The 24,737-nt window shown below is 31.4% G+C and overlaps 1 protein-coding gene across 3 annotated transcripts in view; it reads left to right on the top strand.

The window, feature by feature from the left end:
• Positions 1-2,272: 2,272 nt before the first annotated feature.
• Positions 2,273-24,737, top strand: part of LOC144838676 (dedicator of cytokinesis protein 1-like) — a 41,515-nt gene continuing 19,050 nt past the window's right edge. For 2 of the 3 annotated variants that reach the window (XM_078694111.1, XM_078694113.1), the window contains exons 1-19: positions 2,273-2,383; positions 8,357-8,449; positions 11,543-11,583; positions 11,959-12,014; positions 13,478-13,525; positions 13,703-13,802; positions 15,866-16,014; positions 16,604-16,736; positions 17,333-17,484; positions 17,869-17,944; positions 18,135-18,198; positions 18,459-18,609; positions 18,904-19,027; positions 19,312-19,393; positions 19,891-20,114; positions 21,600-21,675; positions 22,268-22,371; positions 23,547-23,754; positions 24,353-24,450. In XM_078694111.1, the coding sequence (XP_078550237.1) occupies positions 2,338-2,383; positions 8,357-8,449; positions 11,543-11,583; positions 11,959-12,014; positions 13,478-13,525; positions 13,703-13,802; positions 15,866-16,014; positions 16,604-16,736; positions 17,333-17,484; positions 17,869-17,944; positions 18,135-18,198; positions 18,459-18,609; positions 18,904-19,027; positions 19,312-19,393; positions 19,891-20,114; positions 21,600-21,675; positions 22,268-22,371; positions 23,547-23,754; positions 24,353-24,450 (2,025 nt within the window). In that variant the 5' untranslated portion in view covers positions 2,273-2,337. The remainder of the gene's footprint in view (positions 2,384-8,356; positions 8,450-11,542; positions 11,584-11,958; positions 12,015-13,477; positions 13,526-13,702; positions 13,803-15,865; positions 16,015-16,603; positions 16,737-17,332; positions 17,485-17,868; positions 17,945-18,134; positions 18,199-18,458; positions 18,610-18,903; positions 19,028-19,311; positions 19,394-19,890; positions 20,115-21,599; positions 21,676-22,267; positions 22,372-23,546; positions 23,755-24,352; positions 24,451-24,737) is intronic. The other variant, XM_078694112.1, reaches the window with a different exon arrangement.

Raw genomic sequence — 24,737 nt, forward strand, 5'->3', positions numbered from 1 at the left:
TGGAACATCCGCATCTAGGGGTAGGCCTACATTCATTAATCAGGTTTTAGTATATAATTCATTCCTAAGCATCCTAACCTATAATTAACTAAACTTCTCGACGATAAAGTGAAGTTATAAAGGTAGGCTAATTTATGTTGATGTATTAGGCCTACAGTTTGCGGTACACCACGTATGCAGTTCTGAACAGAACTGTTGAGTTGAGTTTCTCGTTTTGATCAAAATGCTTCAGGTGTCAGGTATTTATCTAAGTAATATTAAATAGTTTTTAAAAGAAATAGAAATATACAAATATTATTATCAGCATTGATATAACCAATATGTATAATAATTATAAAACAATTATTATAGTACAGGTACATAGAATTGCTTGCTGCAATAGCAAGAAGGTTACCACATTCCACAATAGAATATGCAAATGTTATAACGTAATTAAAATGCACGTGTAACTTGAACAATGACGATTACACATAAAAGACGAACTTCGTGAACGTGCGTTAATCACACAGCCAACTAATACAAGCATACAAGCCAACTAAAATAAGCATGAAAACTCCTGACCAACGAAAAAGTAATCGAACAAGCGGTGGTGGCTACAAAGTTAAAAATAACGCAATTGGTGCTGATGGTCGCATCAGAACAACACGTCTTGGTGGTTATAAACGGAAAATGAGTAATCGAGACCCAAGACTCAGTGGTCGAGACCCGAGACATAGCCGGTACCCAAAACTTACCACTCAATACCAACAAGTGTATTATGATACAATACATCGATATCGAGACAGCAACGATGCTGCAAGTTTACGGAGACCATACACACACGTTGGAGGTGAGAAAGGTACACGTTTAAGGGCTGACAATCCGCAACAAGGTGTTGGAACAACCGGTGCTGTTTTAATGGTCAATGCTAATCCACAAGTTATTGGAGGAGGTACGGGTGCTATATTTGCAAACACTCAATTTATTGTAGCTACAGGCGCCAGTTTAATGGGTGCCTACCCTGGTGTGTGTGATCCAATGTATACCATTACTGGTGCCTTGCAATACAGCGGTGCTGTTGCTGACCAGCGATACAGTGGTGCTGACCAGCGATACAGTGGTGCTGACCAGCGATACAGTGCTGCTGACCAGCGGTCCAGTGGTGTTGACCAGCGATACAGTGCTGCTGACCAGCGGTCCAGTGGTGCTGACCAGCGGTCCAGTGGTGCTGACCAGCGATCCAGTGGTGCTGATAAGCGATCCAGTGTTGCTGACCAGCGATACAGTGTTGCTGACCAGCGATACAGTGTTGCTGACCAGCGATACAGTGTTGTTGACCCGCGATACAGTGTTGCTGACCAGCGATACAGTGTTGTTGACCCGCGATACAGTGGTGCTGACCCGCGATACAGTGGTGCTGACCAGACAAAGCGTTCAAATCAATTGTACAATGGCGATATAAATAGAACTTATGCCACCGGTTACGCAATAGCTGCTTATACCACCAGTGATCATCTAAGACTTCAACAGATAAGTGACAATCATGTTGGAACTTATACAACAAACAATTACAGTGGAAAGGAAACCGTTGACAGTGGTTACAAAGGAGTTGATGCTCCTCAAATGAACGGCAGTGATCAAAGAGTTGCTGATTTAAAAAGTAGTACTGTCGATAATTTACGGTTTGAACGAAGAGTAGGCAAGTACTACAGAGAAGAAGGAACAGAACCGTTGAAAGACAAAAAGACCAGGAAAGAAGAAGTTGCAGGTCACCGATGGGTTGAAAGGCAAAGAGTTGTTGCTGCTTCAGCTGATACTGGTCGGAGCAACATGAAAGCAGACGGCCGTTATCGTTACAGCAGATGGAATACGCGCCATCATACAAAAACAACCGACGACCGATCTAATACGAGAACATTTTAGACTGGATTTGATTAAATTTGACCGGAAGAGTTGTTACAAATAGTTGTTACAAATATATTATAAATATTGTCGCATATACATGTCTTTTGTGCTGTACATTTGAGTTTTTAAGCACTTTATTATTTTAATCTCATTTTAAAGAGGATCTTTATTTAATAAACATTTATTTATAATAATTTCGTTTATATGTACGCTTTGATCGTTGTAATTAAAAGTTTTCTTGCAATTCAAAACTTTGTAATATATTTATTTTTTTCATTGTAAAAATCATATTGCGTCTTATTCTATAATAACTTTCAAGTAAAAAACAAATAATTTTTAATTCGGCATAGCGCCCTCAAGACAGTTCACGGAAGCTCAAGATGGCGACGACTGTGTTGTGGTGAAAGGAGTGGTCAGAATTCCGACTGGGAAATTCATATTATTTTATTCAAAATGCCACAGTGGGTGCAAACTAATACAGATGAAAAGTATGGAGTAGGTAAGTGTATTTTCTAGTTATTTTGAACAGCTTTAGCTTCATAAAAAAAACGATTTCCCGTGAAGATAGGCTTACCCCTCAAATCATACACCCTCACGAAAGCATCCGACAGGCTGAGAGTACGGAAGTGTTATGTTTGGCCAGCCAAGCGGAAATGTCCAGTGACAGACTTCTGTCAGCAATTTGAGGTAGTAATTTATTTGTTGTCTTGCGTTTTGTCGAAGATAATAAGTATTTTAAAAATATACATTTGTATTATTATTACAACAATTATTTGCAGCTAATTTAATTAACAAATGCAGGTTCAATTAAATTGAGTTTGAGACACAAAAAAGACTTGTCACAAGAATTTCCTCTTAATTTAGTAGTGCTACTTTTTGGTCCCATTTATTCTGTAATATATAATTGATATATTATTAAATCCCTTAGAAAATGTTGATAAAATAGGACAACAAATTAAATTAATTTTGGATAAATCATTTTGAAATAAAAAAAAAGGAAAAAGGAAGTGAAAATAGTCTAGGCTATAGGCCTAGGCCTATATATATATTTATCGAAATGTATTATTTTAAATTCGTACCTTTTTTTTTTAATAGCCTACCTTATTCATTTGTTTTATTGTAATTGATTGAAAGAAAGAAAATAAATGTTTACGTTGATTGATTGATTGATTGATTGACTGAAATATGGATTTTAAAGTGTAATATTAAATGTAGTATATTACTGTATATTTTAAAAATATAATTGGTTTACATTTACCATACATAGACTGATTTATTAGGTCCATACATTTACTGTACTGTCTCTTTTAAATTAAATTGATTATGACCAATTGTTCCTCCTCCTCCTCTGCCTCCATCATCACACACACTTGTCACCTGGCATTAGTCACTTGTGGATTTCCCTCATCTGCTGTTTACTTTAGTAATCCTATTCTTACAATTTGATTTATGACAATATCCCTGTTTATAATTGCCCATGCTATGTCAACTAGGAATAACAAGCTTACCAGATGCTTTCTGCATTCTTACAAGATGTTCTGGAATGTTTTATGACCTCATAAAATAATTTGTATATTGAACTTTCATAATAGATCAGTCCTTTCCATTAGTTAGAATTTTATATATTGTACTGTAAGTAAAATGGACGTCATACTATATTTAAAAAAAATTATACAAATATCCTATCTTTTGCATTGCAATTTACAACAATTAAGGGTCCCTGGGATGGCTATAACCGACTACCCCTCCTCTCCACACCACATGTCTTTAGAATTTTAGTATGCATACAGTAGCTTGAACAATTACTACAGTTTACCAAGGCTATTTTATCATTAAATAAGTAATTTAATGTAGGAATATGTAATGTCATGTTGATTTTTCTTTGTAAGATCTTTTTTTTATGTTGGAATGTAATACATTTATCATCGTAATAACATATCCATACTTAAATATTGGTGTTAAGTATCTGCAATAAAAGGAAATACTAGAAGAATGTAATGGTTTACATTTTAGTCAATAATATTCAAGGTGCTATTCTCACTGTATTGTTTATAACACTGTAAAGCTAAAGATCTACCGTAGAGTAGAGAATAATATCTTAAAAGTATCCAGACTTAACTATTGTCTTGAATTAATGACTGTATCTTTATCTGTTAATGTTACAGAATGTGTTTTGTGCATTAATTATCTAAAAAAGAAGTTTTTCTATTTTGTTCATGGATGGTTCATGGATGTTTTATGGCTGTGTTACAATATTACATAGTAGTGGGTGTGTACGTAACTTAGCATCCACCTTCAAGAGCACTCCTGCTCCTGCTACCCACCTATTGGGACCCACCCAATTTTAATGGGTAAAATCTATCAGTGCTTGTAGATTTTAATAAGATCCATAACCTATACTGTATAAGATCCATTCTACTAATTACTATGCTGTTAAAGATTTTACAATATGAATTATTGACCTCCGATAACGATAATTAAAAAGATAATGTGACGTCAATGAAAACAACAACTGATGGAAAAACTAATCTTTGTTCTTGTATCAATATAATCACACTGTATGAAATATGATTGCTATGTCAATAGTTGTAGGATAATTTTAATAATCCGTTTAATCCACTTCAAAAGTCATTAATCCGTTCATTCATCTGTTCTCATATCCTACTTACAGTATGTACAGGCTATAATGTATGTGGTCAAATAAATTGTTTTTCTGCATACAGTTTTATTTATTAATCCACTCCACTATAGGGAAATAAATACTGTAGTATTGAAACATTTTACAGTATGGGTAGTAAACAGATAACAAGGATGTTAAATCTCTTTTGTATCAAACTTGGTTGATCCTCTTTGTTGTCTTGTTGTATAGTAATTGATAAATTGAATGAAGCCTCCGGCTTTACTGGGTTATTGCTATTAAAGGTATTTATTTTCTGGTATTTTGTGATTGTTGTTGTTTATTTGACTACAATAAAAGAATTACAATGCTGTTCAGTTGTAGTTGTACTATGTGTGACACTAGCAATGTATTCTAATTGTGTTCAGACGGCCTTGCGTCTGAGGTAAAGTTACGTCAGACATGAAATTATACGCATACATTGCTTCTGATGAACGTCCACACGAAGTTTACACTCAGTAACACAATACAAAGGTGCATTTTACTTGCGAGATTTGAGGTAGTTGCGTCCACACTTCGCTAGTTTACTACAAGTGCGTACAGTACCACTGTGTTCCTAGTGGAAGTGGAAGTAGACGTCTCAGGATTAAATTTAAATAATCTGTAGTAATTTTGAAGTTAACAACATCATACAATGAACGTCTTCACAGACACTACCAAGGGCTTACAACAAACTACTACTTCAGAGCTTACTTCCAACTCGACTGAACTTTCCAGTTTTTATCGAACGAATCTTTTTAAATAATTTTTTTGGTCTACTGTACACCAGACATATTCTGTACAAAGTACAATTTAGTTCGTTATCAGTTAACTTATCACTAATTTAACACACCTCCTAACCAATTAAATTGTAAAACATTGTACATACTGTAGACCCCACAAGGCTCGTAAAGTACCCAGAATTTACTTTTACTCGGAGGAAACCCAATTATGTATTTGTTAATAAATATTAATTAATAAATCAAACAACTTGATTATTGGATTTATTAATAATAAATAATAATATGTGTGGAGTACACAGAGCACCTTTCCTTGATCTCAGTAAACCCAATGATTTCTTTTACTACAACTGCAAAATAAGAATAATAAGTAAGTTACTATAGGCTGTACCAAGTCATTTTAGCTTTACAGTATATGTTTGTTTTACTTAAATTAAGCTTAAATCACTTTGACTAACTATGCTAATTTTGTGCAATCATCTCATCTTGCCCCCAGCAAAACTGCGTTAATTTACTATGAGTAATTTGAGCGTGCGTTTGTACACAGGTTACTGAATGGGAATATATTAATGCTTTGTTTTGCTTTTTAGACTTGATTGATTTCCAGGTTATTTGAAACGTATTGTACAATAAACTACAACAACCTACTATAATGATATGTGAGCAAAGATGATCATATGAAATTATGAATTTGTGTTGATGAAAATTATTATTATAATAATCAAAGGGTCTTAATGTTAATAATATTGGTTCTGTTGTATTAGACTATACAGTACAGTATTATAACTTTTTAATTTTATACAGATGTTTTATGTATAGTACACGTTATTGACTTTTTTTAGTTTGACTTCACTTCGATTTAATCAATGAGGGTCCTAGTATTATTGATGATACTGTAGGTGATCGATCAAGAATTTACACAGATTTAGTTATAATTGACATATTTTGGATAGCAAAATAACAAAAACATTCTGTACTTTTCTGTTAAATCCTGCCATCCAATCTGATTATTTTGTGTAGTAGTCCGTATAGTAGTCTTTTCCTATCAAAATTAATGAATTTGTTTTTCCATAAAGCTTTATACCTACCATATTTTTTAAAGAAAATACTGTAATCTTTAAAAATTAAAAATATCTGGTATAAAATTCAATTTCACTTTACTCGGAGACATTCCGTTGTAAATAATAATTCTTACTGAAATATGTACTGTAAGAAGAAAGAGAATGTATGTACAGTACATCATGGAGAAATATTTTAATTCCATGGAAGACTTGAATGAAAGTGATAATGAAATTCTTGGGATCTATCCAGGCACTGGTCATGTGATCAATGACTCATATTCCTTGCAGGCTTTTTAATCATAAAATCGTAAATTTCCATTTTACGTTTACGTCGTCTTCCATCTGCGCTGCCTAGATACACTGCTTTCTTTCAATTAGAGAATTATCATATAACCCATTTCTCGGATCGTTTGGAATTAAAAATACCCTAAGACTGAGGAATAATTTAAAACAAAGTAATATAACGAGGCCATCTGTTTGTACAGTATTAAATGTGAGCACCTGTCTTTATGCAGATTAGCCTTACTTATTGTTTCTATGTTATTGGACACAATTCTACTACTACTGTCATGTCCTTTTAAAAATAAACCAGAATAAATATTTATAAAAACACTTGCTTTATTTCCAATTTCTGACCATTTAGAAATTGTACCATATGACTTTCTTACATCATTATATAATATATAAGATAATATGCAGTAATTTTTATGGTATTTTTTCCATTATTGTTAATATTACAGTTACTACTGTATATCCTTACACTTGTTGTTACAGTAATGTTAGACATACAGTAGTGTGTTTTATTATTATTCTGCTATTTTTTATTCAATACAATCTTTACTCCATGCTACAATTCATACTAAATTTACTTAACAATAACATCGCATATCGTTTTGATTTTTTAACTGTTGAAAATACTGATAATTGATGATGTACTATACTGTAGATAACAATGATGATTCAGATAACAATAATCATATCTTTAAAATCACTAATTTGTTATTCGACTCCACTCTATTTGTTAGCTGCACAGTGTAGTTAACAACAACAAGTAATTCTTACGGCCTGTAGTCACGCATCACTAGGCAGCCTCACAATACAAGAAATGGAACAATTGTAAATTCAACATCTTCAGTGAAATGGAATCAAGTGTAAAATCATCTTTCAAAATCTCGCTTGAATACGTTGCCTTTAAACGGCGACACTACCTGGCTTGCTAAAATCACACCCATACACAAAACAATCATCGGATCAATTTTAAACACTGCTTTATTATAGTCAAGGCTGGATAGATGATCTACGTTTAATAGACCAATTTCAGAATGATGAATAAACTCTTGTGTCATAGGATAGCATTACTGTACTATACAGTAGCTACTGATTGACTGTACATCCAATTTCCATGCACATATTTCCAATGTACATGTTACTGTACATCATTGAGGAATCCTCCATGGTTAGATTTTGTGATTCAGAGAATATCCCAACTCATATGGTAATAAGTTCAGATCTACTATAGTGATACTTGGCCCTGTATGTTGCACCTAATTGATTGTATTCCTTCAAATAGTTCCTCCTGTACACCCCAAACAGTTTTTAGACGACTTGCGCGGTAAAGAAAATCAGGCCTTGTCTTTTAAGGCAAACAAGTGTGATCACTCACCTAACACACTCCTAAACTGCCCTTGAGGAGTGCGATTTACAACACGCTTAAATTTGGTAAACGTCTACACACCAAAATACAAACAGAACACCACAGCATTCCCCCTGAATGTATTGAGGAGTGCAATTTGTAGAACACCTATAATTTTCAAAAGACAAGGCCTGGAAAATACTGCTTGAATAATCTCCTACAGTAATTGTTTACTTCCCATTAAAATTATGTTATCCAATTAGTTAAAAATACACAGTTGATTGTAAATACCTAATTTTCTAGAATTCTTAAAAAAAAATAATATTAATAATGTATTGTTACTATGAAATACTTAAATCATTTTTTTTTGTTTTTCCAACAGTTGTTTATAACTTCATAGCTGACCAAGATGAGACTAAATGTGAACTGTCACTTGATGTTGGTGACATTGTTTATATCATTGAAGAATGTGAAGGTATGTTAAAATACATTCAAGTTTTTTTTTCAGGCATACATACAAATATCCATTCAGATTTCTGAGACCATCATTTTCTTTGAACATATAATTTGTTGTTGTGATTTGTTCATGAATGAATGTATTTGTATTTATGTCTACAATGACAAATCATTCAATCAAAATTATAAAATATAATCGTAAAGAAATTACTAACTAAAAGATTTGGAATATAATTTAAATATTACTGTTCTATAAATATTACAAAAGAACTGTATCAACTGTCGCCAGTGACTAATAATGAAAAACAATCATTTTAAAATCAGTTATTGTCAGTCAGATATTGATAGATATATAGATAGATAGATAGATATATATAGGTTGGTACAGAGTATCTATTCTAAAATAGAGAATTTCAAGCAAGCATATGGAACAAGAGATACTTTGATTCAGATAAGAACAAATGAGCTAAAGTAATAAGCATAGTGCTGGATTTAAGAGTGTATACTAATTAACAAAGTCGTTTGCAACGTGTTAATGTTGTATTTCACTAGGGATCCATTCTCAGATGGCATATAATTGCGATTCTGTATCTTGGAGAAAAATGCATCATTTGTCAAATAGAGTGTACAATTTACAGTTTTCTTTCCAGAATTTCATTTCATTTTCATTTATTTATTTATTCGACCAATAAACAGATACAGAATAGAAACAAAGCACAATGGTCAGGGGCAACTAAAGCAAAAAAATTACTATAACTCAAAGAGTCAGTTGCCCCTTAAAAAACATCAAAATACAAAAAATATTGCACCAAGTAAAATTATTATTATTATGAAAGCAAAAACAAAAAGTAAAACAGTATTTATTTACTGTAGAGTAGTTACTGTATTGTTTGATTCCAAAATGTATTTTAAGTGGAGAAAGGCACTATATATCAACAGATGATTCTTGGTCCTTTCTCTTTGACGGTTTTCACATAATGCTTTGTACTGTATTTCTTTTTTTATTCTACATGTATGTACTGTATATGTTTCAATGGACAGTTTGTCTGAAATAAAGTTGAATACATTGATCCATAACTGTAAATTCAGTTCATTTTTACTCAAATAGAAATTGAATAAAATTTAACAACATGCATTTTATTTTCATTTAAAATGTCAAATTCAAAAGGATCTTTATCTAGCCAAAAAAAAAACCACTAATTTTGACTTTAACGACAATCATTAAAATAATTTCTTTCAATATCACAGATGTTTTTAAGTCAAAATTATTATGACTTTGCAGTTATCAGTTTTGCAGGTGCTAACGTTTTTTGAGGATTTTTCAATTACTATGAATGATTTTAAAATCTTTTTTTTTTTTTCAATTATTGTAAATGATCTGAAGCTTTCAGCTTAATGCCCTTTATAATAATAATATCCTGGATTTATATAGCGCCTAATGTTGTGAAACTTCTAAGCGCTGAAAGTTATTACCCCGGTCATTTTTTGCATCAAACACGTACAGTATGGAAACATACTCCCATAATGCAGCTAGTAATCAGCGCAAAGTTGTGTCTTGATCTAATCGGGTACCCATTTATACACCTGGGTGGAGAGAGGCAAACATAAGTAAAGTATCTTGCCTAAGGATACAAGCAATGCGGCAGAGTTGGATTCAAACCGTGATTTACATTCTTAGTACAGTGTATTATTTCTCCCCAAAGAATTTTTATTATTTTTAATGAAGGATAAAGTAAATTAACTTTAACAATTTATTTACAGCAACCTCAGTTGCTGGATTTTCAGTTATACCTTAAACCACAAGCCACAAATTTTGTTGAGTTTACATGAGTAAATTTTGTCGAAACGGTTCTAATTAAATTAGTTCCAAGAGTACAATTGAGTTTACAGTCCGAACACAACTTAAATGTTTGTGTTACAATTTTTGGGTTATCTTCTGGTGTACAGTACTACTGTAGACACTTTATTCACTGATGAATTGTGATTGTTTATGTAAGTGTGCCTGGATAGTTGCTTTCTAGATTAGGAAAGGATTTGTGTAAGTAAGTTAAAGCGGTGAGGATATTATAAAAGTGCTCACTGCCTCATCCTACTGTACCTATGACAGGCACCAATAATGAGGTGGACATTGTCAGTGTTTAAAAGTAGAATCTAGAGAATATACCAGTAGTGAAATTAAGTTCATAAGGACAGAACTGTACCTCATATACAATATTAAAAAAAGGGATTAAATTATTAATAATCCAATGATTTTTCTCATAGACTAATACTGTATTTACTGTATAATATAATGCCTCCTTCCTACTAGAAGAACGATGAATATTTTGACATAGAAAGGGTGGGAATGCAGTAGCTTTGTTTATCTTTGTCTATTTTTGTATACATTCCACTGTATGATGTAATATAGTGACCAATTGGAAGATTCTATAGTCCATGTCAAATAAGGTCCTTCCTTGAATTTTAAAGACCATGTGTGGCAGAAATTGGACCTAAGCTTTAATGCCGATTTTATTGGTCCCACTAAATACTGACCCCTACACTGACCTAGTAATAAACAAGGTACATTTGATGTCACTCAAGGTACCCTAGTGTACACCCCATATACTCTGTTGCTATTATTGTATGTGTGTATATAGCACTGTAGCAGAGTTTAATTATAGCAATCCGTTTATATTTATCTATTAACAGGCAATACATTGTTTGACATTTGGGAATTACTTTATGTATTGGTATGTGGATAATTACCCCCCTTGGGATAGCAAGAGGGCTTAACATCCACTTGTGGTGGACTTAAGTACTCTGGATATTGTAATTCTCACATACTTAATTTATTGTACAGTACTTCATTAAATTTGATTGGTTGGTTGTTCAAAGCTTCTTGTTATTCATTGATGATCCAAGAAGATTAGTAACAGCCAATGTCATTGGTCAATTGTTATTTTTATCATTGTAATACTGTTTTTTTAAACATTTTTTTGTTGTTGAAATAATCATAAGCATTCGCATTCTTTTTATTTAATTAATAATTATTAATACAATATAAATATTTTTTTTAATAAATGGAAAAAAATTAATGGCAGTTTATTATGTTATATTTGTTTGCTTTTTGTAGGTTGGTATCGGGGTTATTGTACCAAAAACAAAGCACTTAAGGTGAGGTCACTTTTGATTATAAAAAAATAGATAAAACACTATAATTCATTTAAGAATGGCAACTTAGTATAAACATTTTTAAAAAGAATTCCAATTGATTGGTACCAATAATTTATACTTCGTTGGCTTTTCATAGCCACTACTTTCAAAGGATGTTGTGCTAGCTTCTGTGCCTATGCCAATTTTACAATCTGGGGTTGTCACAGAAGCTACAGTATCATAACATGGTTTGTGAGTGTGTACTGTATTGAATGAATAGTTTACTGAATTAGGTGAAAGTCTGCTTTATCAAAAGTATTTTTTTATGGTATTTGTTGTCTCGCTATATGAATACAGAGTAATAATACAATACATTTATTATATTTTTTCTTTTAGGGAATTTTCCCCAAGTCTTTTATTCAATTGAAGGAAGCAACAGTAGAACTAAATGGGTATGTTTTTATCTTGGAACAGCTGTTAATGTTTACCCCTTATTTATAGTATTTTAAAAAAAAATGTATTTCTCGCTAGTATAAGGTACAGGTATAGGTCGAGTACAAATTAGAACTACTGTATTACAGTAGGTTCTGATGTCTAGGTCTCTGTCTAAGTAATGACTCATTATTGGTACTGTATTTACGATGCCAATAACATTTCTATTAGAAATTCAAGCAAATTATATCAACATAGTATAACAAGCGGTATCCATTGTATTTGCTCTGAAAGGATGGTACTTCAATTCCTGAGTGTTTAGTCAATATTATTACAGATTTGATAATCTTTAAAATTAGTTTAAATTCCTTCAAATTAAAATAATTGAATTTAATTTTGAGTTAATGGATGTGAATATTGTACTGTTTAAATGAATCACCTGATATTTTATAATTCAAATTGTTCTATTAGGGGATTCGAACCCACCATCTCCCTGGATGTTTATTTTAAAATTGTAAATGGCTAGCTCGGCCATTTCTCATCCCAAGAAAGTAGATATGTATACTTCCTCATTTTTGTAAAGAAACGTTATCTACAAGTTTTGACCCATAACACCTCCTTCATTTATCTTTCAATCTATATTTAGAATCAAACATTTGATACAGTCCCTTCCTTATTCTATTACAATTTGACCTAAATGACTTTTTATAGTTTTTATTATATATTTTCTAATACAGTATACCTGTTATACCTTACTAGCAAATCTATAAAGCATGTAATTTGTATATTTTCATAAATACATAAGTTGCCAATTTTTTTTTTTTTAAATAAAAATTCGTTTGTGAAAAGCTAAGACCTAGGACCTACACATATTGTTGGGTCAGTAGAATGAGCTACTGTACTGTATGACTGTTTTGAGGAATCAAGTGAGGAAGCATATTCCAATGTCCCTGCATGCTCACAATGAATTAAAATGATGTAACATTGAAGTGTTGCAAATTGAATACTCTTTAGAATCAATGCGAGTTAATCTACAGTATCTAAAGCGTGGTTCCCACTAGGACGCAACAACGTATTGACGCAAAGTGCTGTATTGCGTAATCACAAGTGGGAACCGACGACGCAATGCTGCAAACATAGCAGGTTTTATTTCACTCAGGTGGGACAAACACAATTATTGGAAGGGCATTTTGTTGCGTTGTTTGCGTTAAGTTGCTAGTGGGAACCACGCTTAAAGCTCTGTCTACACTATCAAACTTTTTGTGACAAAAAATATGATGTGCCCATATACTGTATGGACATGATGATGTCATATCACTACCATATTTGTGCATACTGTAACGTCACACTTTTTTGTGGAACTAGTTTGATACAGTAGTGTAGACAGAGCTTTACAGTAGATAGAGTTATTATTTAAAATCTAGTATGTTCTTAGTAGATAAAATGCAATAACCTTTATAAGCTTATTTACACTTCAATATAGATTTCCTATAGGATTTCACCCTCACGTATCCATTGGGATTACAAGACGGTAAGGCTTCCCATCCTGTCTTTGCATTCGTCCTACCTATCCGCATGGAATTGGAATGCATGACGAAGATAAAAAAGACACTTTTGCATCATTTTCATCTTTCCCATTGCACGGTGTGGAATTCATTGTATGATTTTTTTCTTTAGAGTAATTACAAAAAAAAAATTGTTTTCATAGCAATGACCAGGAGCAGGTGACTCCAAAGGAAAGTCCAGTTGTTAAAGAAGTGACGTCAGTGCTACGGGAATGGGGAATCATATGGAGAGAACTCTTTATCGTAAGTTTAGTGACAGTTGTATTCGATTGGGAAATTTCGTTGTGAACATAAAGAGTACTTTTTGTATTCAAATTGTAAATTGTAAACGAATTGTGCTCAACAGAAAATCATTTGAATAGAAAACTTAACAACACAAGCTTTTTTGTCAAGAACAACCACTCAATCCTCAAAATATTCTGTTAAATAAGTACTCATAAGTCCCAATCGAATATGACAATTAGTTGCATTCTATATGATATTTTGATAGTTATCTATTTATTTATTAATAATTCCAACAACAACAACAGAAATGACAATGCTGTGGGTATCAGTGGCTGGATCTAAATGGAGGTACAAATAAAATAAGCAAAAAGCAATATCAAAACGATAAAGTAAAACAGCCAGAAAGATTGTAGTAAACAATAAAGTTGAAGTTTCTATTCCTATCTGCAACAGTGATTTCATATTACATGGAAAAAAAGCCATCTTCAATCATTTATTTATTTCTTTTATTAAGCACTATTTACATATCAACTTCACATCAAGAAGTTATTAGACAAAACGTATTGTCACAAAACATTTAATAAAAACAGCACATGGTGAAAGAATTACCTGCTGATGTCGTCACGCCAGAAAATAAAAATGATCTATTAGATCTTTCTTAATAGAATTGCTTATTTGATATTAATTGAGATTAATAATAATATTAGTAAAATATTTTAAAAACATGAATTAGGTTTGATATCCTGATGTTGAGAATGTCACAGACAGTAATTGTCACAGTTTTGCTGCAAATGTCACAGAACAGTGTCAGTGACTTAGATTCTATGAAGGTCATCTTTCATTTTCACTTAGTTGAATGACTTCCTGCTTTTAATTCTATCATGTATAAAAAATGATATCAATGTTTAATCTGTCAATTAACATTAAATGAATTGCATTTCCTCAATAACTGTTGTTTGGTTATTGATACAATTAATAACATTTAAACGTCGTCGGTCACGGAAAATGTAATAAGTTACCAGTAATTAAACGCAAATTGGAGAGGTTTTATCACATCTAATTTATAGTGTTAGACAGTAATCAAATCAAGACAGTAGTGTGATTTACATTCATGACAACATCTGTCATCATATTATTTCTTAATAAATTAGTGTGAAGAAATGTGTCAAACACAATATCTTTAAATTGTATTCATGATAATGATGAAAACTGCTGCCTTTGAAAGAAATGTGTCAAGCATAATGCAGTATGTGTTGAGAAATCTCTGATTGTATAAGTTCATTTAAAACAATCTTTAAATTGTATTACAAAGACATTATAGGGTTGCAATTGTATTTAACTACTTTAACCACAGTAGTTAAATATAATTACAACCCTGTTGGTGCAGTACCTGCTGCTTACTTGGTCTCGAATCTAAGTTCACTAGCCATCAGCGCAAGCTCGGTGGTCTAGAGGTATGAATGCAAGGCTAGTGATCTGGAGGTCGTGGGTTCGAGTCCCACCCAAGAATTACTTGCGAATGTTTTCACAAATATTCACAAATGTACTTAGTATGAGTACAAATTTACGTCGGATTAGGGCAAAACATCCGACCAAAGACATGATAATGATGGAAACCGGTGCCTTTGAAAGAAATGTGTCAAGCATAATGCAATATCAGTCAATCAAATCAATTTTTATTCCATAAACTTAAACATAAGTTTATTTACAAGAAAGTTATGGCAAAAGAAACTCAAAATAAGGAAAGCTTTTAAGCTGGGACCCTTGTCGTGTGAGGGATCTCTAATTGTATAAGTTCATTTAAAATAATTCTACTTACATGACAAAGGTGTGATAATAATTAAAACAGATATGTCTTTATTTGTTGAATTACATTTTATCTACAGTAGAAATGAACGAGGGCAATATATGTTTTAATAACAATTATGGCAAACCGCTATTGAGGGTTGGGTCCTACTGTAAAGGTATCCCTTATTATCTATTGTATTTTTATTAACAGAATATAATTTTTGATTTTGATTTTCGTGTAGTAACTATTGTTTGTGTCTAATTTGCCTTTTTAACATATTGTTATTATTCAGCAACAAAAAATGAAAATGTTTGAGGATATACGACAAATGATGTTTGAGATGATAGATAAACGACGTCAAATCTTGTCAGGAACTCTTCCAGTAGATGATATGAAAGAACTAAAGCAGTTTGTTACATCAAAGATTGATTATGGAAATAGGTATATTGATTAAATTGGTATATTGATTATAGAAATAGGTATATTGATTAAATTGGTATATTGATTATGAATATATTGATTAAATTGATATATTGATTTTTGAAATAGGTACAGTATATTGAATAAATTGGTATATTGATTATAGAAATAGGTATATTGATTAAATTGGTATATTCATTATGGATATATTGATTATGAATATATTGATTAAATTGATATATTGATTATGGAAATAGGTTTATTGATTATATTGGTATATTGATTATGGAAATCGGTATATTGTTTAAATTGGTATATTGATTATGGATATAGGTATATTGATTAAATTGGTATATTAATAAGTATATTTATAATGGCAGTCTTATATAGCACCTAATAAAATAATAAAAAGTACTCTACACACAAAAAATTAGACAAGACAAACAGAGGAACTGGTAAAATTGGTATATTGATTATGGATTACAGAAATATTGATTACTCTCTGTTTGTAATCTCTGAATTTCAGATTGCTATGTAGTTGTGTCCACATCGTGTTATATGTTGCTCTGTTTTTGTTTATACTATTATTTCTAGCTATTTATATTTACAGGTTATTGGACTTAGATCTTGTTGTGCGTGACCAAGATGGCGGTGTACAGAATCCTAAACAACTTAGTACGTTAGAAATTTATGACGAACACGTACGGGCAACGCAGAGGATACGACACGAGTACCAAGAAACGGTTTGTCTCTAGTTTTGAAGCGATTATAGCTCTTTAATGGATTTAGAAGTAGTAAATCCTTTAGTGTTTGTCCGTTTTTGTATCCTCTACCAAACTCTCAGTCTTCCACATTACTTGTCTTTCATTAAATTTGTAATTATCAACAGGGCTGAGAACATTTTATAAAAAAAAAACTTTATTAATCAAGTTATGATCATTTTTTTTTCCAAATCTTTATTTATTTTATTTACTTTTATTTATTCAATTTATGCCATATACAATACAAAGAAAAAGACAAAACAAAATATAAAAGGCAAGGAAAGACCAAACAGGTGCTAAACACCTATGCTAGTTGGTCAACCCAGAACAGAGCACAGAAATAAACAAAATAATTACATTCTATAATTAAAGCATCTACAAGAAAGCGACCAACTACAAACATTTTCAAAAATTATTTTTAAAAAGTATTTAGATAATTTAATAATTTGGTTTTAAAAGAACTAACAGATATATTAGAAATTAGAATTTCACCCTGTTTTCCAAATTCTGATACTGTATATGCTAAATTATAACATTTGTTTACAATAAAATAACTAATCTTTCTTTCTGCTTTCTAGATGGGATCTGAACTTCATATGAATAAGAAGAAGACACTGGCGTCACAGTCCTCTTCTATCTTTGTTTTTATTAAGAATTTTGTGTGCAATGTTGGCGACGATACTGATATTCTTATCAGTCTCTATGATGCTAAGTTAGGACAATTTTTTAGGTAAAAGTTTTTTTTTTTTAACTTGAATGTTTTGCATACGGAAAATTGTTTGATAAATGTTTGTTTTGTCAACATAAAAACTTTGTAACATAAAAACTAACTTACTTTAAGTTGATAACACTTTATTCAATCTCTTAAAAAAAATAATGCATTTTTTTTTTGGTAAATTCAAAATTGATAGATATACTCTAAAGCTCTGTTTACACTATTAGACTCTATGTGATAAAAAATGTGATGTGCCCATATATGAACATAATGATGTCATATCACTACCATATTTAGGCACATCACCACCATATTTTGGCACATCACACTTTTTTTGTCAAACTAGTTTGATAGTGTAGACCGAGCTTAATAGTTAAATTTAATTTTTCATCTTTTCAGTGAATTTTACATAGTGAAATGGAGTAGAAAAGTTCGCAACATAGATGATTTGTACAATCTGAAATGTCTCTATACGGTTTGTATTCACAATCTTTTATTTTGTATTTTTGATAGGTTGACTTTATTAAAAATTCTCATTATTACTGCATAAATAACAATGTCTTCCATCGTTCCTAAAAATGAGAGTGAAAAAGAAGTTTCTTATCTTAAAATACTTTTTATAATTATTGTTATTTTTATGCGTTGTCAAATTTTATATTTCGCAGGATCTTGGAGCAAATGATTTGAAAAGAGAGAAAGCCTATTTGGTTTGTCAGATTGTGAGAATAGGTAAGTTATCAGGTCACGAATGCTGAACGTCTTGTGATGTAGCACACTTATCTTCTCCAATCGGAGCAATGGCATGGTATAACCCTCTCAAATCCACAAAATACTTTGTATCTGTGAACATAACAAAAGTTGTTTATAATTTATTAAATTATTTAAAATGTGTTCAATTTAATTTAAATATTTCAATTTTATGCCCAGGTTTTATTTAAAACATAGTTATAGTTCTGATGAAATACTTGCTAAATATTAATTTTTGCTAGGTATTATGGAAACGAAAGATGGAGATCATGGAAGGAAGCGAACTCAGGGTTTGAGGAGACCTTTTGGCGTGGCTGCACTAGACATAACGGAGGTTATGAATGGCAATACAGAAGTGGATGAGGACAAACAGTTCTTTGTTCCCTTCCTTCAGTAAGTGTCTGTCACTCCTGTTGGTGACCTTTGACATAGGTAAATGCATCAATGGGATAGGAAGAGTACTCAGTCTTGGCTTATACTAGATTTAGGGGTAGACTATGTATTACATTATGATAAGTTTTGTACTGTTTTCAAAACAAGTGCTACCATGTCAGCATCATTTGTGAAAAAATTTATAAAATCTTGTTTCTCTTTTTGTTATTATTTATATTTGTTCTATATTTCCTATACATTTATTTTAAAAATCGTACAATAAAATAAAAACACATATTTTTTTCTCACTTACAGATCTTCAGGTGAAGAATTTCTAGAGACTCTCATTAAACGATACATCTCATCCCCAAAAGACTTTAATCACAAAGGTCAAGGGTTATGGATCTCTTTGAAAATGCTGCAAGGAGATTTTAAACAGGTACAGGATAATTCAATTCAACTTTATTTAACCATGGAGGCCCAGATCAACACATGGTAGTTCTTCCCTGGGGCAACAATGTTTTTACAATATTATGTACAGTATATAAATATTAATTTAAAGGTTTTAATAAGTTTATGTTTAAATGATTTTAGGGTCATAGATGAGTTAATGTCAACACCAAGGTTGTTCCATTCAAATGCACCTTTATAGATGACATCAGAAATATATGTAAACTTGTTTTGCTAAAATATTTAACTTGTTTGACATTGACACTTTGACAGGTTATCAAAGAGTATCCGCATTTAGTGAATGAAAAGACCGCCATCGCTCGTAAAATGGGCTTCCCAGAGGTCATCATGCCAGGTTAGTATCAACAACTCTATTATGGTATTCAGGTTCTGGTTGAAATGCTATATCTAGTTTTTCATAGACGCTAAATATTAGTGCCGTGCCTACATTGATTAATGTCAAATGCGTACTGTTCAATCATTATGTAAACAAATTCTTAATTAAAAACTCAGTTTTTTACAAAAATAATCATTTTACATGATTCGTCCATGTAAGGTGGTTTAATCTTTGGAAATGTGCTATGTAAATTCTAATGTTATGTAAGTACTTACTTGTGAAGTGGAGCTGTTGCTTGGTGGTTAACGTGCTTGCTATCCAATCCCAAGGTTCAATCGTGACCTAGTGCCAGGGTTGTAACTCACGACTCTTTCAACTTCACTCCCTAAGCCTCAAATTTATAAGCATGATAAATTATAAAATAGTTTATCCATCCTGTAATTGGTGAGTTTGTACTCGCTGTTGTATGCATATGAAATAAATAAAAATAACAAAAATGATGTACATCTTTATAGGTAAGGTGCGCAATGACATTTACATTACATTGATCCAAGGTGAATTTGAGAAGGGTAGCAAGAAGACGTATAAGAACGTGCAGGTGACAATGGAGGTGTGTACGCGGGACGGCAGGGTGTTAGAGGACGTCTTGTACCCCGGCGCAGGTGATCCAGCGACCTCCGTTTATAAATCGGTTGTCTACTACCAGATTAAGTGTCCAAAATGGTTTGAAACCGTCAAGGTATGTTGATAGATTTATCGTGTATGATCCTGGGAACCCGAGTACAAAATGTTTATGGGGTGGGATTATACTCGGATTGCATTAATAATAGAAGTTTGTTTATCCTTAGGGGGTGGGATTACACTTGAGCATGGGATTGTACTTGTCATATGCAGTAAAACAATTTTCTCAAATAGAGTAAAAGGATTCCTTAAATCCATACCTTATATTTAATTTTTTACATATTTTGTTTTATTGATCAGCATTTATTTAAGTTTTAACCTAATAATGTTAAGAGAAGGAGAGATGCACTATAAAACGCAGCATTGCTAGTATACACATAATGAATGTTTATGAGTGTAAAGGTACAAATAATGGCATGAAATGAATGATGAAAGGTTATATTTCAACGAGGCCAGGCCGGGTAGATATATAACCTTTCATCATTTACCAAATGCCATTATTTGTACCATTACAAAATATAAACGATCGTTTAATAGTGCGTACTATTGCACGCCATGTGACCCGCAATCGTCCAATCAAATGATAGGAATTTATTTAGGTGTTATATAATACAGTATATAGCATTAGCTTTATGAACATTGAGAACAAATTAGATACATTGAAACATGATGGCTAGTCTAATTTCTTGTTACTCATTTTACAGTTTAGTATAATAACAACGCTAATTCTTGTACAACTTTCAGTTTCCATTATATATAAACAAGTACAGACATACAAGTAAAATCGTGTCTCTTCAAATAATAAGAAGGAAATAATATAATAACCATATCTTGCATATTATATAGTAAAAAACTCAATTATATCAGATATTGGTTAATTTGGTGCCAGATAGTTTTTTTAAACTTGGATTATTTATTGTTTGTTCCACCCCTCATGATATAGTAATAAACAAACAATTAATTAGACTTTTAAAGGCACATTGTAGCATAAATTTGGCTGAACAAATAAGTTTTGAATGTGATACAAATGTATTTTGTAGATAATAATAATAATTTTAAATTTATATAGCGCAAAATGCAGGGCGCCTCTAAGCGCTGAACAATCAACAGAAAATGTTAAAAAAGCAAAAAATTTATTAATGTTGAAAGTGCAAATTGAAAAGGTGGAATTTAAGAAGTAGATTAGGGCTTCCAAATTTCTTTTTAAAACCAACACATTTTTTAAATTGATGTGATTATAACATCAGAAATGAGTGTTATTTCTGTAATTTATACATGATTTCTATACAGGGCTTCATTTTTCATTATTAGCCATAAAAATACATAGTCCAAGATGGCATGGAATGACCACAGTTTAAAATAAAACTTTGCCCCTTAGGCCGGTCACTCCGTCTCAGAAGATGATTAAAAAAAATATAAATAAATATATAAGATATACATAAGAATTATTATCAAGATACAAATTCTATATATACAGTAGCAAGTGGAACGTTTTAAATTAGGTGCTATTCTACGAATCTAATTTAAACAATTTATATTTTAGGTGTCATTACCAATTGATGTGCTGGATAATGGTCTCCATATACGATTTACGTTTAAACATAGATCATCCACTGAATGTAAGTACATTTAACTTTTCCCCATTGTAAAGCTCTGTCTACACTATCAAACTAGTTTGAGTGTGATGTGCCCGAATATGGTAGTGATATGCTTAAATATGGTAGTGATATGACATCATCATGTCCATATATGGGCACATCACGTTTTTTTTGTCACATAAAGTTTGATAGTGTGTGTAGTTTTCCATTGGTACATTATAGAATTTTGCCAACTTAAGTGCTTTGTTTATTTGTTAGCACTATAGCGCCTACAATTTTGAAGTTATATATATTTTATTCTTTTCGGTGTAAATAGGTATATACTTACATGTTTACAGGAAATTCAAGAAAATCTATTAATTTGTATTCTTTTAAGATGGGCCAAAATATCAACATGCACCCTCTGTTTTAATCTTTTGTCAAGTTCTTCACTCAGTTTCTGAGTGCTTTCATTTATTTTTGTGTTAAGTTAAAAATGTATACATAAAATGTATACTACATACTAGTTTAATGTAAAAACTATATGTTAATAAATTGCGATCTCAGAGTTGGGTTACTGTTATTAATACTGAAAAAAATCATTTGCATTCCACATTTTTTAAAAATATTTCAGCCAAGGATAAACAAGAAAAAATATTTGCGCTGTCCTTCATGAAGTTAATGACGGATATTGGTACCACGGTAACAAACGACACTCACGATATTCTCATCTACAAAGTAAGTTCATATAATATTTTGTTTAATTTAGTAGTAATAGTCATTTTCATGATCATAGGTATGGATAGAATCCATTGAATTTGAGTTGTTAAAGAATCATGCGACTAGAATGCAATACCAGGTTAATCCTAGTTTTATTCATAAATAAAATATGTATTTAAAATAAAATATAAGCCAACCATTTAAAGTTAGAATGTTAACATTTAGTTAATTTGTTCAATTCATGAAAATCGTTAAAATAGCTTTTGTTTGACATGTAACACTTTCTTTTCTTTGCATCATGCAGCCTGAAAAAGTAAGTACTAATCTACTATGACATTCTTACAAAGCTGCATTCACACTGTGATAAAAACAATCATAAAAAATGCATGTAGTGTTTGATAATAAATCTGTTCACACTAAACTCATTTGGGATTCTATACAAAGATGTGCGTGTGTGAACGCAGTACCTAAAAGACGTAACATAGCCCAGAAATTTCTCAGTTTGAAGGTTCTATTTTACCACAACCATTCCTTTCATCAATCATGAGTCCTTTATTAATTCATTTTTATTTTTCGAATTGGGATATCACAAAATACTAAAAAAATAATTGCAGTTTTGTAATAAAAAGTTAGTTTTTTTAACATGATGTATTTTTTTAAAACATTTTTTTATTCTAATTAAGAATAAATGCTTTTTAAAAGTTAATTTTGCTCTTAATTTCACTTTCATATTTGCAATATATTAGTATTTTATGAACTTTCTATTGCCATGGTTTTTCATTGAATTGAAACTTAAGTCAGTGCTTAGCTTTGGTTTAGAATCATATACTAATTTTCTCTTTTTAAAATTTACTTTAAATTTAAAACTTTTTAATTGCGCTAGCTTATTTAATGTTAATGCATCATCTATTGGAGGTAAACATTAAATTAATTTCTTATTTTCATATTAAAAAAAAATATTTTATTCAAATCACAGCCAACAGAGATAAAACTCCACTAACCTGATGGAAATCAGTTCATTCAAAAATTTTCACATCAGACAAGTTTAACAATTTTAGATGTAAAACTGGATCTAAATTCATGGTATCTATAGTATTAACATTCAAAGTACTAAAATTAACTTCTTTTAAATAATCAGTATAATTAATGAAATTAGCTGCTTTCGAAAAAAAAGTGTTAATTTTTTTTCCCAGGTCGACAGTCATTTTTCGTTGAACAAGCCGCAAACCTATCTTGACCTACCGTCAAGCAAGCAAGAACTTGAGATACGTAAACAAGAGGGCGATAAGAAGTACATGTCTGGTAGCCGAACTAACTTGCATTCGGGAGGTTTAACCCTAAGTACAAAGGAAGGTTTCCAGATATCTACTGTAGTTTGTTCTACAAAACTCACTCAGAATGGTAAGGACGAGCATTTTGAATTATAAGTAGAATTTGTTTATGTAATAGGTGATACATATCCTGTGAAAAACTCCACTACTTTCTCTATACAGAAGAGTTTCCCTGTCTTTATATTGTCTGTCCAGGCATCTTCATGCTATGGTCATATTTTCTATAAATCTACATGTTTTTTGCTTCATAAAGCTCTGTCTGCACTATCAAACATTATGTGACAACAAAATGTGATGTACCCATATATGGACATAATGATGTCATATCACTACCATATTTAAGCATATCACTAGCATATTTGGGCACATCACACTTTTTTTGTCTACTAATTGGATAGTGTAGACAGAGCTTAACTCAATATTATTGATGATACCCGCTTCAGAGCAGTCTTTAAATGCAGTTTAAAACCTCCCAGTACAATTTCCGTTTTAATGTTTATAACAATCAAACATACGCGCTCTCTGTCTCATGGACTAGTTTGACAAAAAGGTGTAATATGCTCAAATATGGTAGTTATATGACATCATCGTGTCCATATATGGGCACATCACATATAGTTTGATAGAGTGGACAGAGCTTTATAGATTTTAATTATTTTGTGTTTCAGTTGATTTGCTTGGTCTTCTAAAATGGAGAGTTGACAAAGGAGACTTACAAAAGAAACTTGAACTGCTTATGCAAGCTGATGGCAATGAGATAGTAAAGGTTAGACTTCAAAACCACCCTTTTTAACCCATTTTTATGTGAATTTTTAACATTGAAAAATGGAATTAATTTCAAACCATGTATTATATTTTACTGTGTTTGACCATGAATAAATGAATTGAACTGAATATTATTCAAATAAATTAACATGGTATTTGTATGATAACAAAATTATGATTTGATGAAAAACATTTTTTAACAATAAAAAATTGTTTTTTTGAATGAAATTTTTATAAACATTTTTTTAAATTTTGATAATTGAAACAAAAATCTAATAACGATTCCTA

This window comes from Antedon bifida, chromosome 3, assembly GCF_963402885.1.
Source record: "Antedon bifida chromosome 3, ecAntBifi1.1, whole genome shotgun sequence".
In the NCBI taxonomy this organism is placed as follows: Eukaryota; Metazoa; Echinodermata; class Crinoidea; order Comatulida; family Antedonidae; genus Antedon; species Antedon bifida.